The sequence below is a fragment of the Anolis sagrei genome, chromosome 5 (genome assembly GCF_037176765.1).
Source record: "Anolis sagrei isolate rAnoSag1 chromosome 5, rAnoSag1.mat, whole genome shotgun sequence".
NCBI lineage: Eukaryota > Metazoa > Chordata > Lepidosauria > Squamata > Dactyloidae > Anolis > Anolis sagrei.
In genome coordinates, this window is record NC_090025.1 from 155013645 (window position 1) to 155031114 (window position 17470).

At 41.3% G+C, this 17470-nt stretch overlaps 1 protein-coding gene across 1 annotated transcript in view; it reads right to left on the bottom strand.

The window, feature by feature from the left end:
* Positions 1-17200, bottom strand: part of TMCC3 (transmembrane and coiled-coil domain family 3) — a 144266-nt gene extending 127066 nt beyond the window's left edge. The window contains exon 1 of the mRNA XM_060777308.2: positions 16712-17200. Within this exon, the coding sequence (XP_060633291.2) occupies positions 16712-16927 (216 nt within the window). The 5' untranslated portion in view covers positions 16928-17200. The remainder of the gene's footprint in view (positions 1-16711) is intronic.
* Between the last annotated feature and the right edge of the window lie 270 nt (positions 17201-17470).

The following is a 17470-nucleotide window of genomic DNA, read 5'->3' on the forward strand; positions in this document are numbered from 1 at the left end:
TCTTCTAACCTTATTAGTAATTTGGCAAACTGCAAGGTTTCTGTGGCCAAAGTTTAACAGATTCAAATTAAAGTTATTTTAAAGTTTCTAGTTTTGTATGGAGTTTCACATTACTGATCCCTTTACATCAGATAGTAAGAGCAAACAATCCCCGCTGTCAATCAAAACACATAATTTGATTGAATCAATTGGATTAAACTCAATTGTTTGCAAGCCGGTGTCCTCAAAATGAGGCAGACTAAAACTTACATCATTCCCAAGTGGATACATTCTCTAGTGTGACGAGGTCTCAAAACTCCAAAATTGGGGTAGATTTTATAAACAATTTAGGCAATTAATGAATTAACATGCTAAAATAGTGTAAACATAAAGTAAGAGCTATACTGTTATGGTTAGGAGAAAGAAACCATATGTGTTTGTCTCCTGTTGCTTAGTATATATACAACAGAATGGGCAAGGTGTAGTTTTCCAGACATCATTGAACTACAACACCCATCAACTCTGCTAATATAACCAATAATGAAACACACTAGGAGTTGCAATCCAACAACATAGGACTGGTTACTCTTTGCCCATCTCAAATATATATACACCAACATAATGGAAATATCATTTGTATTATATAAAATATTCCTGACTCTTACACATTGAAATAAAATGAAAATATCAATAGAGTAAGATCTTAAAAGAATAAGGACATTTCAAAAAATATTGAGTATTATACAATTCATTTCTTTCAAGGGAGCAGGGTAAACTTTATCTATCTGTGGAACAGATTTCCTCTTCCAGATTACAGTGCCGCCACCATCACCATATCTAAATCTGATCCAGAAGTTGGTTATACATAATTTTCTTTGTGTGAACAAAAGAATGTGAAAATATTTACAGTGTACTGAATAATCCATATCTATGGTCTTGGGAATATTCCCTAACCACGAAGAATTAATTATAACCAGCATTATTGATTGATTGATTTATAGTTATTTATGACATTTCTATTTATTTATGACATTTATTAAATGGTAAATTTTAATAGCATGGGTTTGACCTGTTATATGCTTACATTTACACTGATTTTTGCAGTTTTCCTGTCATTTTTGTTGCTGTCTGTTCTGTCTACGGCACCTTTTTTTGTTATTTTCCAAAGCAAGCAGTCACACACTTGTGTTCCCAAAAGAGTTATTACCGACACTGCAGCAAACCCAAACACATTGGCCAGAGAGAGAGAAACCTATAATTCCTTCTGAGCAGCAGGGTCTCTGTGCCCGTTGAGACAACAGACTAGCACTGTCTAATACAAAATGTCACATTTCAGCCTGAGCTCACTAAATGCATTTGTGGAGTGATGCAATAAATTCTGTCTGATAACTGTGAAAAATAGAGCCTCTGCAGTCCTGTGAAATGCTGTAAGCTACTATGCCTTTTCAGTAATTTGCTGTACCCAAAAACATAAAGAATGGCACATAGGAGGAAACATGGTAAACCACTGCATAATACATATAACTTACCTAGGCATGCCACTGAGTTTTGAATGAAGGAAAATTACAGCAAAATACTTATCAGATTTTATTTGAATGGGCTACAATTTGTTTTTTAAAATTCCAATGCAGTATGCAACAATGGAATTCAAAAGCAATGCAAAAAGAGGTAAAGAAGTGACAGATACCATCTCCAGAAACCACAGTATCATAGGAAAAAATAAAGAGATGGGGGGCTAATCTTGCAGCTATATATAAGATAGGCTACAAAAGTAGTCTAGACAGGTCAATATAAACCTGTGTGTATATATATAGTTGCAGTCAAAAATCTTGTAAAACATCCATACAATACCATTATCAGCTACACTTTAACTTACTCCACTTTTCACAATGGGAAATAAAATCTTTATAATCCAATATCAAACTGGAAGTCCTATTTTTGCCGTGAAGAGCACTATAGCTCCATCAGATAACTGTACAGTTTGTCCACTCACACTACAGAAAATTAAAGGAAAGGGAATCATCTTTGTGTACAATCCGAGTACTTCTTTTACACAAGGCTCACAGAAATGAAAGCCGAAGGTTATTATTTACATGCCAAATCTAACACTCAAGGAAAATTTGCTGGATTTGGACTTCAAGTTTCTTAGAAAATGTTTTAACTTTCTTGATAATTTTAAACAGAAGAGTGATGAATTTATTTAAAAAAACAACCTATAGATACAACCCTTTCCCCCTGAAAATACATTCTAAAAACCACAGAATTTTTCAGCATCTCTCTCTCGGAGCACAAAGAACAAATATCAATGAGTCTTTGACATCAGAACTCTGATTACAAAGAGCACACATGGAGGCATTTCCAAGGTGCACTGAGAGAGTCTGTGAAGTTGCAGGATCAAACCAGTTTCACACTGACAGAATTGAGAATGATACACTACACCATACAGTTTGTTTCCCTAACACAGAAATAAAAATCAAGAAGGAGAAATACAGTATAGTGGGTCCTTGGTATCTGCTCAGTTTTGGTTCCAAGGCTCTGTGGATACTAAAGTTCATTTTCTATACAACGGCATAGCAAAATGCTATCATTTATATAAAATGGCAAAATCAAGGTTTGTTTTTGGAAATTCTTTTGAATATTTTCAAGCCATGAATGGTTGAATCCATGGATATAAAGGACTAACTGTGCTCTTATTTCCTTTCCAACCTACTAACCTAAGCCCAGCATGTCCTCGAGCAAAGCCATGGGTGCTTATGGTGGGATAAACCCCCAAGAAACCGAATGTGTCTATTTATTTTAATGTACTGTACACAGACAGATGCTTGATGAAACAACTCCTGTTGAGAGTCCAGCTGCCAGACTTGGCTTCTTTGCATAAATTCAGAGGAAGTCCGTTCTGCACTGGCAGGCAGATCAGATAAAAGCTGCTCAATCTAATGTTGCTGCTTTTGAGATTTTTTCCCCAAGATCTGAACACTGAAAATACAAGGATATGGAATGTGTTTTGTTATTGTTTGTATTGTCCCTTTTGACATATGATGACCCTAAAGTGAAACCATCATGGGATTTTTCTTGGCAAGATTCAGAAGGTATTTTCCCTTGACTTCCTCTGAGGCTGAGAGTGTGTGATTTGTGAATGGTCACCCAGCAGATTTCCATGGCTGAATAGATTTCAACTCTGGTCTCTAGGGTTAATATCCAACATTCAAACCACTATCCCACAAATAGCTTTGCTTGTACAAATAAGATATTCTCCTTGGTATAGATTTTAGAGCAATGGATTTACTTGTAATAGCCTCCAGGTTTTTCTGACTTATAGTACATTACCCTTTTTACAATCTGGAAGCAGCAAGTGACAGCTTGTACAAGTACATTTATTGAGCATGTGATCATAGCAGCTATGTGAGACTGAAAGAAAGAATAAAAGTGAGCAGTGATCCCCCTAAACGAATCTTTTATTTAAAAAGGAAAGCCAATTCTGTAGCCCTTGTAGAAACAGTTTGACAAAATGTGGGTCAACTGTCAAACTGTTTTGTAAATTACAGGTGCTCTTTGCATCTCCACTTTTCAATGGAGAACAGGCAAAGTGGAAGTCAAAGAACTACAACTCCCAAAATTCCTCCCCATTGACTTTGCTGGCTAACAACCTCGGGGAGGCCCCAACCTGGCCACCCATCCACACTAGTGAGATCACTCTACCTTTGTATATGGACGCATAACATAAAATAGTTTAGAACTATCAAATTACATTGGTTGTCCCTGCATTTCTCAAAATGATAGTGGCCTTTATTGCTGCAACATTATCAAGGATTCATAGCTAGTAAAAAGTGATCCAATCTATTACATCAGGATAATTTTGGGGCACAAGATGCATAATTTAGGAAGGATTATACACTGAATTTTAATTTGCATTTTTATTGTCAATGCTTCAGGTTTGGAGAGAAGCATGCAACATGAATTTCTGCATTTAGCGAGAACAAGTTGGAATCCATTACTTATATATCACCTTTCTTTCTTTCTTTCTTTCTTTCTTTCTTTCTTTCTTTCTCAGTTTGACTTCAGATAATCTATGACTGTTAAATACTTCCTGCCCAAATCTACCATTTGTTTTCTTCCATTTAAAAACTCATTTATTTCTACATGCCAATACTTCAAATTACAGGAAAGAAGACTCCACCTGAACATTAGGAAGAACTTCCTGACTGTATGAGCTGTTCAGCAGTGGAACTTTCTGCCTCGGCATGTGATGGAAGATTCTTCCTTGGAGGCTTTTAAACAGAGGCTGGATGGCCATCTGTTGGGGCTGCTTTGATTGTGCTTTTCCTGCATGGCAGGGGTTGGACTAGATGGCCCATGTGGTCTCTTCCAACTCTATTATTATTTATTTTTTATTATTTACCCTACTTATATACCGCTGTTCTCAGCCCGAAGGCGACTCACAGCGGTTCACAATTATTCACAATTATTCTATGATTCTATGAAAAGTAAAGATATGGCATCATCAAAGATCCTTCTCTGGGAGTAAACATTTTTCTTGATTCCATGTGTGATTTTATCATGTAGTTAAATCATGTTGCGCCCCAGCCGTGGGACACTTTTTCACTCAGGCACCACGCAGGGATGAGGGAATCCACTAAGTCAAGTTTATTAGGTAAAACATAAAAGATAAGAAAAAACACAATAAAAAGTACAATCCAAAAGACAATTTCAGAAACTCCAGTGTCTGGGTACAGGTGACTTTCAGATTCATGAATCAAATCCAGGAATGCGAAAACTTGGAACTGCATGTTGAGGCAATACAGAGAAACAAGGCAAAATTTGTATACTTGATCAAAGTTACATACAGAACTTGAGAACAAAACAGAGCATAATCCGGACCAAAAACTATGAAGACCTGAACAGGAATTACAATCCAGGAACTTGAAACGTATTCACGAAAACATGAACAGGACACACAATCCAGAAACTTGAACACTTGAAGCAAGGCCATAGAACTTAGGAGATGTATCTATCCACTTGAAATGAAACATTGCCACAACAAGCTATACACTTAAAGCCCACTTTAAAGCCTCTATTCCCTCCCTGGTGCACTTGCTTTTTGGCTGCGTATCTCAAAGCCACTGGGAAAAACTAGTCTGTCTTTCTTTCACAGCTGTAGCCACTCCGACCTAGTAACAGACTCACACTCCCCCACATTATTCTCAGGAGCAAACTCCGGCTTGTTCTCTTGGGAACAGATTTCACTTTCTCCAACATCCTGAAAACTCACTAATACATTTCTTCATGACACCTCCATCGCCCCAAACCCCCTCCTAAGATCCCACAAAATCCACTTCCTCATCCTCTGAAGCATCAGATTGTTCACAAACCACAACAAATCACACACCCTTACTGAAAATATGGCATTGCCTAGGTGTCTTTTGATTGGCTAGGAGTAACTTAGTAAATAAACAGGAGAGTGGATTCATATTTCAGATGCACTGAAATCAGTGGGAATAGAAGTGATTTCCAAGGAGACTAATGTCTGACTTAGTTGTTTTTTTAAAGGCATGAAGCTAAAAGATCAGCAAAAGAAGCTGCTGCAAAAGCATGTGAAAAAGACCTCACAACCTCTGAGGATGCCTGCCATAGATGTGGCCAAAATGTCAGGAGAGAATGCTTCTGGACATGACCATACAATCCAGAAAACTCACAGCAACCCAGTCATTCCGGCCATGAAAACCTTTGATAACATACGTGGAAAAGAATCAGTGGCATCACTAGGTTTGCCATAGTGTCCTGTATCAAATCACACCACAATTCTGTAGCTAAAGTATTTTTTTTAAATGACATCAGTGTCTTTAGAAAAAACACCAGCAAAAGTACCTAATGTGCACTGGTGCCCATCATGCATGGATCCTGTTGTGCACTGGCCCCACTGTATATTGAACGTCAATGTACATTAGATATTTTACCAGCTGTGCTACATAGTAACCTAACAGCAGCTTCCTACTGTATATGGATGTTACACAATGCACAACTCTAATTCCTGTATATGTATAGATAATTAAATATATAAATCCCCAGCATTATTCCAAACATTGCTTCTTGACATATATATTTTTCTTCACCCCAGAAATGTTTCTGAGCAAATATTTAACACATCCCTAGAGAATTCTGTAAAGTGTGGCTTTCACTTTGGCTAAGGAAGTGTGAAGTGGAAAGCTGTAAAGTCAAAAGGAAAGCTCTAAATTTGCAAGTTTAAAAACACACACATAGCACAGTAACTCAGTACCATCCAGAACATCATTACTTAGGGATATTTGTATTTTGTTGTTGTTGGCGGCCTTGGCCTTTGTGAGCCGCATCGGGTCCTTTGGGAGATTTTGCGGGGTATAAATAAAGATAATAATAATAATAATAATAATAATAATAATAATAATAATAATAATAATAATAATTGGAAGGTAACTCTTTTAAAAAGAGCATTTGTGTCATCTCCTTTCTCCATTTTATTTATATCCTACCTTTTTCTCCCATGGAAGGACTTTGCACTTATCCCATTCCCAGTCAGATTGTTTACTACCTGGTCACATTTATAGTAGCTTACTGCCATTGGTTGATAAGTGCTGAGAGTTAGTTGTTGTTTTATATGTCAATTTGTTTTATTTAATTGTATTTTTATATTGTTTTCATTTTATGTTTTGTTTTAGGCACCTTGTGCCATGTGTAAGCCGCCCCTGAGTTTCTTTGGAGAGATGGTGACGGGATACAAGAATAATGTTATTATTATTATATTATAAAAGCTGTAGAATTAAGGATAGTAGAGTATCTTATTAAAACCTATTTCTTTAGAAAATATTCTCATGAGCTTTCTGGAATAAACGAGTCTTCACCTAATGGTGGAAGAACATCAGCATGAGGACCTATTCTAGTTTTCCCAGGAAAGAAGTTTAATGGCCTAGAAAAAGCCACCAACAAGGACTGCTCCCTCATTTCCATTAGATGTAGCTATGAGGGTGGTGGGACCAAGTCATGAATCTTTTCTGAAGTTCTCAGGGATGGGTCACCTCTTATAGAAAGATACAATCGATGGGATAGCTTGGAGCCAGATTGTTCATTGAAGCTGTACAGAAACAGACCAGAAGCATATGAAGCTCTTGTACCGAAGGAGACCTATCTGGCTGCAACATTCTGGACCAGCTGCAGCTTTTGAACAACCTTGCACAGAACACAATATGCTTGTTTAATTCTCAAAATCTTTTAAAATCAAATCAATGAGGAATGTAACTAAGGCATGTGCCGCCATAGCCATATGTGATATCTCCAGGGATGGACGCAATTGATGCGTTTGAATGAATGATGCAAAACAGCTCCTAGCCACTAAAGAAATGAGAAGCCTCAGGCTCAAGGGTGAATCGGGAATGTCCCCAAACTGTCAACCTTTGTCCTAAGGGTCAGAGCAATGTTATCAGCACAAACTGAATCCTGATCTCTTCATCTAACTTTCAATTGTCCAGGAGCACCTTTTTTGTTTGTATCAAGTTTCCGTTTGTTCAGTCCCAATCTATCTAGTACTAATCCCAAACACCAGTTTAGAAAAAAAACAGATTGTGTTTGTTTGAATTCAGCAACCAAAAGTACATTAAAAACAGCTATAATGTTGAAAAAGTGTTGTTGTTGTTTTCATTACAGGTTTGTGCTGTATTAGACCAGAGAGGAACAGACTAATATCTACTGAAACCATATCAAGTGCACATCAGAACAGATCTGAACCATTTTATCTGCAAAAAATGTGCAAATTCTTCACAGCAAGTTGCTTCTTCTCCTTCACATTTCCACAATGTATCCATATTGTGGATTAAATGTAGAAATGACCATGCTCACTCAGATTTAAGCCTTCATAAGAACCATCACCTACATCTCATCCCCCAACCTAAAAATACACACTTGTGTCATTTCCAACAAAATATTCTCTTGCATGAAGCTTGTTAAAACCATTTATCAGTTGACAATTGTGTTGGGATAGAGCACAAATGCTATATTAGGAATGGGCAAACTTTGGCCCTCCAGGTGTTTTGGACTTTGACTTCCACAATTCTTAACAGCCCATAGGCTGTTAGAAATTGTGGGATTTGAAGTCCAAAACACCTGGAGGGCCAAAGTTTGCCCATGTCTGTGGTAGATGATATGTAAAACAGATTCAATGCAAATAAGGCTGAGGAAGTATAACGTTGTAATTATTTTAGTGTTGGACTACAACTCTGAGAGCCTAAGGTTCAAATGTCCACATAACCATGGAAACCAATGGGGTATCCTTGGGCAAAAAAAAATGGGCACCAAGGAAAAAGGTGAGAAAACTCAAAAGGAGGCAAGAGCCTTTTATTTTTGATGTGTTTAAATTATGATAATGTCATAGAAGACTTCTTTTACATTGTACAATTATAAAACTTTGATTCTACTTTTAATTGCTCTTCTTAAAGTAATGTCTCTTAATAGCTTCATTAGTGTGTCCATAAAGCAGAGTGTCCCCTGTGGGAGGCTTACATTTCAGCTGGAAAACTCAACCACCAAAGCAGAGGGAGAATGGGAAAGTACTGTCTGCTGTATCTCTTTGGATTCAGAATTTCACATGAGCTAGTCAAAACAATTAGGGCTCAGACAAATATACTGTCTGATGCTTAAAATAAGTAAGTGAGACAAGGTAACCCCTAAACCAAGCAATTAAATAGCCCATCCTTAACCCTGTGTTTAAACCAGCATGGTTCACTGGTTTCAGCATTGGAATAGGACTTTGGGAAACTTTGAAGAAATGTGGGCAAGAAAACGACATCATAAAGTTACCATACACTGAAGTTGAAGGCAGTCAATAACTACAACCCACATGTTATCCTGTTTGTACAAGGATTATTCACATATGAAAAGAAATGAAATATATGAATGATCCATTTCCAAACCCAATGTGGGGAGATCACTGAATTTCATATACAGTACCTTGAATGAGGACTCCACTAAAATATTTTCTTTTCATGCTTCATCATATATCAGATGTCATATTGAAGAAGATACCGTAGGTGTGATCCTATTAATTCACTATGCATCCTAACAGGTCTTTCTTCACCTTTCTGATAACAGTTGCAATTAAAAATGTCAGCCTAAATTAGATACAGGCAACCTACAACATACAGGTGTGGCATGAACTACATTGCCCATCAACTTCAGGCAGCACAGCCAATCATGTGGAATGACGGGAGGTGCAGTTCAGTTGTATCTGGAGGGCCACACCTCACCTACCTTGGGATAAATCCAATTGCTAGCCCCAACTAAATCAGACAGACAGAATCATAAGTTTACAAACATGTTCCAGTTCATTCAGTGAGCCTCTTCTAGCTGAAACTCAAAATTATATTTAGATCAATATAAAAACTGTCAGTTTAAAACACTCTGTTATCGTGACAACCACCTGCTTTGAGTCATCTGATAAGCTCTCTTCCTGTCTGAGGTCATGGCTACCAAACCAAAAAGAGAGGCTGGGGAGCTCGGCCACAGACCAAAAACCCTTCAATGATAACCCAAGGCTTTCTCAGACCTCACCCTGTGGCTCATCAAAGGGTAAAGGGGGGTTTCCTTCACCAAAAACAGCTTTGTTTATCAGAGAGCTAGTGTCACTGATCATCCTGTTTCAGTATAAGGCATTTCTTGTTAGCCAATTCGAAGCCCTAGAGGTATTACCCTTTCATTTATTTAAACTTTGCAAGAGCCATGAACACAATAACTTGTACAAGCAGGTTGACTCAGAGACTGCAACTGACATTACTTCAAGTGCAGGAATCCATGGCAACTGAATTCTGAAAGCAAACAGTGGGGAGAAGCTTCGGCTGTATATAGGAAAGTTTCGTGGCCTTAAGCTTCTAACCTCACACACACGTTTGCTGGGAAACAAGCTGATATGGTAACTATGAGGCTTACCTCCAGGCAAATGCAAGGGTGGGCGAAGGCATAAGGCTTTGATGGATCCAATGCAAAACAACCTCAGGCAATGTTAAACCAGAATGTTGCAGACCAGAATAGTAATTCTGATTGCGAAGTGCCTAAAAGCCCTTCCACATAGCCACATGACCCAGAATAAAAATATTAAAGGTAAGGGTTTCCCCTGACATTAAGTCTAGTCATGTCTGACTCTTGGGGGTGGTGCTCCTCTCCATTTCTAAGCTGAAGAGCCGGCGTTATTGATCCATAGACACCTCCAAGGTCATGTGGCTGGCATGACTACATGGAGTGCCGTTACCTTCCAGCAGAAGCAGTACCTGTTGATCTACTCATAGTTGCATATTTTCAAACTGCTATGTTAGCAGAATTTGGGCCTAAATGTGGAAGCACACCCCACTCGAACCGCCAACCTTTTGGTCAGCAAATTCAGCAGCTCAGTGGTTTAACATGCTGCACCACCAGAGGGCCCTCATATCAAGGCAGAAAATCCCACAATATCTGTTTTGAACTGAGTTATCTGAGTCCACACTGCCATATATTCCAGTTCAAAGAGGAAAATGTGGGATTTTATTCAGCTGAATAGTCTTGGGTCAAATCTCTGCAGTTTTCCACTAAGTAATGTCAATGTGCTAATGTACAGCCCGTTTGATGAAACTGTTTTCAGTTTTGGACAATGAAATTGGGGTCTTGAATCCCCACTTAGCCATGAAAACCCACTGGGTGACTTTGGAAAAGACAAACTCCTCAACCTAAGGGGAAAACAGTGGCAAACCTATTCTGAATAAATATTGCCAAGAAGATTGAGGTCACCTTAAGCTGAAGTCAATTTAAGGCATGCAACAACAACAAAGCACCAGTGTGACCTCAAAGCTGCAAGGGCAATACAGATGTTTACTGTAGTTGTGTGCATGAGATGGAAAACCTCAAACCTTCCAAATATTCTTGGGATACAATCCACAACAGAGCATGGGGTAGTCAGAGTTCTGGTCCAACAATATCTGGATGTCAACAAGTTCCCACCTGGTCAAAAATATTACTAAACTCAATAATACCCACATCTGAACCAACAGGCACTTTTAATGACAGGTTGCAGAATTTCCCTTCTCTGTAATTTAAACTTTGGGTTTTTCAAACAGAGAGTTCATGATGGAGAAAACAATCATACAGATAATTACACACAGCTGTTGTAAATAAAGAGTTTAGGTTGGCATTTTTTCTTCTGTTTTCTTGGTTACACACCATGGAAGTGTGATATTAACCATTCACTAATATAGCAAAGATTGTAAATATGCAATAAACTAACACAAATGCTTTACAGATATTGTTAGTTCCCTCACCAATAGGCAGTCCAACTTGATATGTCACATTACAGTTCAGTTTGTGGCATTCTATTCCATATGGCTGGCATAGGCGAACTTGGGCCCTCCAGGTTCTTTAGACTCCAACTCCCACCACTCCTAACAACCTCAGGGCCTTCCTTTTCCCCCAGCAGCCACAGAGAGCTTAAGTGGCTGAGGGGGGGGGGGGCTGAGGCTGTTAGGAATGGTAGGAGTTGGAGTCTAAAACACCTGGAGGGCCCAAGTTTGTCCATGCCTGCCATACATTTATCTTCCCAGCTTTCTGTGATTTTTTGTATCGAAAGCTGACTTCTGGCATACTGGTGGTATGCTCGCATCACCCTTGAGTTTCAATGGGTCCCTATCTCAGTCTTTCAGATGTAGTTCTTTGGAAACATTGGCTGTGCGCCACTCCAAAGATTTGAAGTCTCTTGTCTTATAAGAAACAGGCTAGAAGCAGTCAGGGTTGTGGAAGAATGACTCCTCAAGACCATGCTGATGTTCCCAGTGCTTTGCAAGAAGCTCCCACCTCCCCTCCTTTTTTTGTGCAAAAAGATACATTTTAAAATTCAGAATTAAATGGAAATCAATGTAAAATGTAAAATAGGAGCTCCTGGTAGCACAATGGGTTAAACCCTTGTGGCAGCAGGACTGAAGACTAACAGGTCGGAGGTCCGACTCTGGGGAGAGCACAGATGAGCTCGCTCTATCAGCTCCAACTCCCCATGTCCTCATGCTGGGAAATGAGCAAAGCCTCCCACAGGAATAGTAAAACATCAAAACATCAGGGTGCACCCTGGTCAACATCCTTGCAGATGGCCAATTCTCTCACACCAGAAGTGACTTGCAGTTTCTCAAGTCACTCCTGACACACACAAAAAATCAATGTAAAATGGGAAACATCCAAAAGTTTGAAAGAATTGTTGAGCATGACTAAAAAGAGATCTCACAGATTCCCAGCCAGAGCAATGCAGTCCCCACAAAACCTGGTAATTGCTCACCCCTGAACTAAAAGAACTGCAAGTCCCAAGTATAGGCTACTATTCTACAAGCTGCAAGGCTGTTCAGTGCTAATCAAGGTGGCCAATTGCAACATTCACACCGGCCTCAAACAGGCAAGAGTTCTTTCTCACACCCTGGACATTTCACAGATATGTAAACCCCATTTGCCTGGCTTCCAACAGACCTCACAACCTCTAAGGAAGCCTGCCATAGATGTGGGCAAAACGTAAGGAGAGAATGCTTCTGGAACATGGCCATACAGCCTGGAAAACTCACAGCAACCCAGTGATTCTGGCATGAAAGCCTTTGACAACCACAATTGGTACCTTGTCTACAATTGAACACTAACTTAACCCAGCTGAGAACAACCTTATACAACTGAAAGAATGAGGAAGTGGCAGATAAAAGGCTGCATGGAAACTACAGTCAAATTAAAGACATAGCAGGTACAACAAGTAAGTATGTTGTCCTCAACAGACTCCTCAGCTCTCATGTCCATAGGAAAAAGAAAAATGCAACCGATTCATATGAATTCCCTGCTGGAAGCCACAAATTATTTTCAGAACTTTTGCCAACTATTTGAATAGCCAAGTGTCCATGTTTTTGTGGCATTTTATTTCAAAAGACACCCAAATGGACAGATAAAATGAACAGCACAGCCCTTACATTAAAAAACGAAGTGCTGAGCATCACAGAACATGAGCTGCTGCTGCTGCTGCCTACATTTGTTGGGCTCTTCAGCTCCACGGAGCATATGGGGCATCCCTTGGCTTCAGGGCACATCTCAAAGCACCACAGCAAACCAGCATTTGGGTTTTTTCAAAATGGAAACGACTTGCCTGAACAATTTCAATGTAATTCTCTTGTCAAAAAATTAACGACTTGCAAAGAAAAAGCTAAATGTCTTAGGCATTTTTATTTTTTTGACTAGGAGATGATTTATTTCTCTCTCTAACAGCAATCACAGGCGAAACAGGGTTCAGCAAAACACAGAAGAGTGACAAATGAATAAGCTATCAGCACACTGTGAGGAATCCCAAGGTTTTTGTAAGTGTGGGTGTCGATGTAGATGTGGCTATAAATATATTAGAGGAAAAACCTAAGCAGGGAGGGGGCACCCCAACCCTAAAACAGTCAATAAAAACAAACCAGGCTCAGGAGCCATGTAATCCAGACTTCGGAATGATCAAAGAGAGCTGGAAATTGGGGCTTCTATGGGCTATCCAAGGCTACACCTATGACTGGGTAACGGCCTACTGGCTGTTAGGAATTGTGGGAGTTGTAGTCCAAAACACCTGGAGGGGTGAAGTTTGCCCATGCCTGGTATAGATGCACCCTTAAGAAAAGAACCTGGCTGGATTCCCAAATAAGTCACTGAGAAATCACTGCAGCATTTTATCGTAGGTTCCATTGTATACTACAAATTAAAAAGCAAGTGTGTCTTAACAAATCACAGCACAGCCATGATAATACACACACACACACACACACTCCCTCACTCTCTTTTCCTATACACACATTCTTTGGTGTAGCATTACATGGTGAAAGTTTCTCAGTGCAGCAAATATCAAAAATACAAGGAAGTTCTCTCTTGGCCACAAACAACACAAGACCTCCACTGCCAAGGATGGTCTTTCCATCACTCCACCAAGTATGAAGAATGACCATGTTCCAGAAGCATTCTCTCCTGGCTTTTCACCCACATCTATGGCAGGCATCTTCAGAGGTTGTGAGGTCTGTTGGAAACAAGGCAATTGGGGCTTATATATCTGTGGAGTGTTCAGCAAAGGACAAAAGGGATCCTCTCACGTCAGCAGGAGTCTACTGCATTCCATGCAGCATTGACCAAACACGAATCATGGAACATGAAAGGCACTGCAGAATACTTCAACCAGAGAAGTCAGCCATAGTAGAGCACCTGATGAACCAACCTGGACACAACATATTATTTGAGAACACAGAAATGCTGGACAACTCTAACAAACACCTTGTCAGACTACACAGAGAAGACACTGAAATCCACAAGCTGGTGGACAATTTCAACAGAAAGGAGGAAACCATGAAAATGAACAAAATCTGGCTACCAGTATTTTAAAAAAACTCTAAAATCAGGACAGTAAATAAAGAACAACACTAATAACACAGGGAAATTCCAGACAAGAATCAATCAGAGCCAGCTAACACTTCCCAACAAAGTATCCCCCACGCAGCAACAAGCCAGGCTTTGAAGCTACAAGGCCATTAAATGTTAACCAAGCTGGCCAACTGCAACATTCATACTTGCCTCAAGCAGGCAAGAGCTCTTTCTTCCACCCTGGACATTCCACAGATATAGAAACCTCACTTGCCAACCCCTCAACCTCTGAAGATGCTGCCATAGATGTGGTTGAAATGTCAGGAGAGAATGCTTCTGGAACATGGCCATACAGCCTGCAAAACTCACAGCAACCCTATGAAGAATTGCTTAGAAGAATTGCTTTCCATAGAATTGAGAAGATCATGGGCCATCCAGTCTAATCTCATGCTGCCATGGAGGAATGCACAATCAAAGTACTCCTAACAGATGGCCATGCTGCCTTTGTTTTAAAAACTCCAGAGATTGAGACCTCGACACTTTCTGAGGCAGTATATTTCACAAACTGGAATGCACAATCAAAGCACTCCCAACAGATACCCAGCAGCATATTTCACAAACTGGAATGCACAATCAAAGCACTCCCAACAGATACCCATGCAGCCTCTATGTAAAAAAAACTCCAGAGATTGAGACCTTGACACTTTCCGATGCATCATATTTCACAAACTGAAAGTTTGTGAAATACTGGCACAGAAAGTTGTTTCTGAATGCTTAGGTGGAATCTGTTTCCCTGCCGCTTGAATACATTGCTCTGTGTCCTAGTCCCAAGAGCAGCAGAAACTCTGTGTCCTAGTCCCACAGAAAACAAGTGGATTCTGCAAACTGGATGCAATTACGGTCTCTGTAATAGTGACGTGTGCCACAGTCCACAGGATGGATAATTATGGAAGTAGTGCTTGTTCATGCCAATGAGAATCTGGCCATTCATTTCAGTGATTCAGCCTAGGCTAACCTGTAGCCATAACAGCTCCAAGTAACAGCTCCAAAACACCTGTCAGGGGTGCTTTGAGTGCAGTTTTCCTACTTCTTGGCAGGGGGTTGGACTAGATGGCCCACAAGGTCTCTTCCAACTCTATGATTCTATTGGTGGTAAGTAGTCATGGGCAAGATGGTGAGGAAACCCACTTCTGATAGATTTTCGAAGGCTTTCATGGCTGGAATCACTGGGTTGTGATAAGTTTTTCATAGAATCATAGACCTCATGGGCCATCCAGTCCAACCTCCCTGCAAAGAAGCAGGAAAATTGCATTCAAAGCACCCCGACAGATGGCCATTCAGCCTCTGTTTAAAAGCCTCCAAAGAAGGAACCTCTACCACACTCTGGGGCAGAGAGTTCCACTGCTGAACAGCTTTCTCAGTCAGGAAGTTCTTCCTAATGTTGTAATGGAATCTCCTTTCTTGTAGTTTGAAGCCATTGTTCCGCGTTCTAGTCTCCTAGAAAACAAGCTGGCTCTCTCCTCCCTATGACTTCAGCTCACGTATTTATACATGGCTATCATGTCTCCTCTCAGCCTTCTCTTTTTCAGACTAAACATACCCAGCTCTTTAAGCCGCTCCTCATAGGGCTTGTTCTCCAGACCCTTGATCATTTTAGTCACCCATTCCAGCTTGTCAACATCTCTCTTAAATTGCAGTGCCCAGAATTGGACATAATATTCCAGGTGTGGTGTAACCAAAGCGGAATAACTTCCCTGGATCTAGACCAGTGGTTCTCAACCTGGGGTCCCCAGATGTTTTTGGCCTACAACTCCCAGAAATCCCAGCCAGTTTACCAGCTGTTAGGATTTCTGGGAGTTGAAAGCTAAAAACATCTGGGGACCCACAGGTTGAGAATCACTGATCTAGACACTATATTCCTATTGATGCAGGCTATACAGCCCGAAAAATGTTCAGCAACCCTTTTGATAGATTGCCTTCTCAGACAAAAAACCAGTAGGCATGATTATAGTCCCAAAATCCAAAGCAAGAAATGCAAATTAGAAGAGAAATCTGTTCCTAGGAAGAAGCCAAAGGTGTGAATCCCCAAACCTTGGGGCCAAGAGGAGTGTCATAAGCTAGAAAACAGCGCCCTCTTTTGGCCGGACTCGGGAAAGGCGTCAGAAATGCCAACCAAAAACACGCTCTTCAGATACCTTAACCCAGGCTTTGGGCAAACTTCGGCCCTCCAGGTGTTTTGGACTCCAACTCCCACAATTCCTAGCAGCCGGCAGGCTGCTAGGAATTGTGGGAGTTGGAGTCCAAAACACCTGGAGGGCCGAAGTTTGCCCCTTAAAGGGCCATGCCTTACCTTCCGCAACATGCCGGGCAAGCCGCGTGCGGGGCTGCGGGAGGAGGCCGAGGCGAAGGCAGCCTGCCCGGCTCCGGCTGCCCGTTCTTCCTCGGCGCCCTCCTCGTCGTCGCCCTCCTCCTCACTCCGGGGCCATTCCCCGGCTGTGGCTGTGGCTGTGACGGCGCCTCCTCTCTTGCTGGGAGACTTGGCCAGCCCCAGGAGCGCACATTTCATGCCCGCCGAGGCCACGGCTTCCAGCCCGGAGCCCAGGCACAGAGGGGCGCCCCCGAGAGCCAGGGCTGCCTCGATTGGGAAAAGGGGGGGGGGAGAGGAAGGGAGACGCCTCGAGCGGGAAGAGCAGCAGCGGCGGCAGTAGCAGCAAGAGCCGCGCGCGGGCTTGTAGAGCTGGGCAAGAGAGAGAGAGAGAGATGCAGAGGGGAGGAAAGGAGGGGCTCCCGCAGCCCCCTCCTCTCTCTTGCTCTCCCTCCTCCCCCCCTTTTTTTTCCCGAGCGCGAGCGCCTCACGCGCACATCCAGAGCCCAGGCAGGCAGGCAGGCAGGCGCGCGCGGCCCCGGGAGCGAATTGCTCGCGCGAAAGAGGCAGCTTGTCTGCCTGGGCGCCTCGACGGAACCGATCGCCAAAGAGTTCCATTCCCATCCAACATATACACACACATAGGTAAAGATAGAACTGCAAAGACTCTGGCACATACCAGTAAAAGCTGGTCCCAGTAGTGATGGGCACATTGGTTGCAGTGGCTAAAGACCTTGGCCTGCA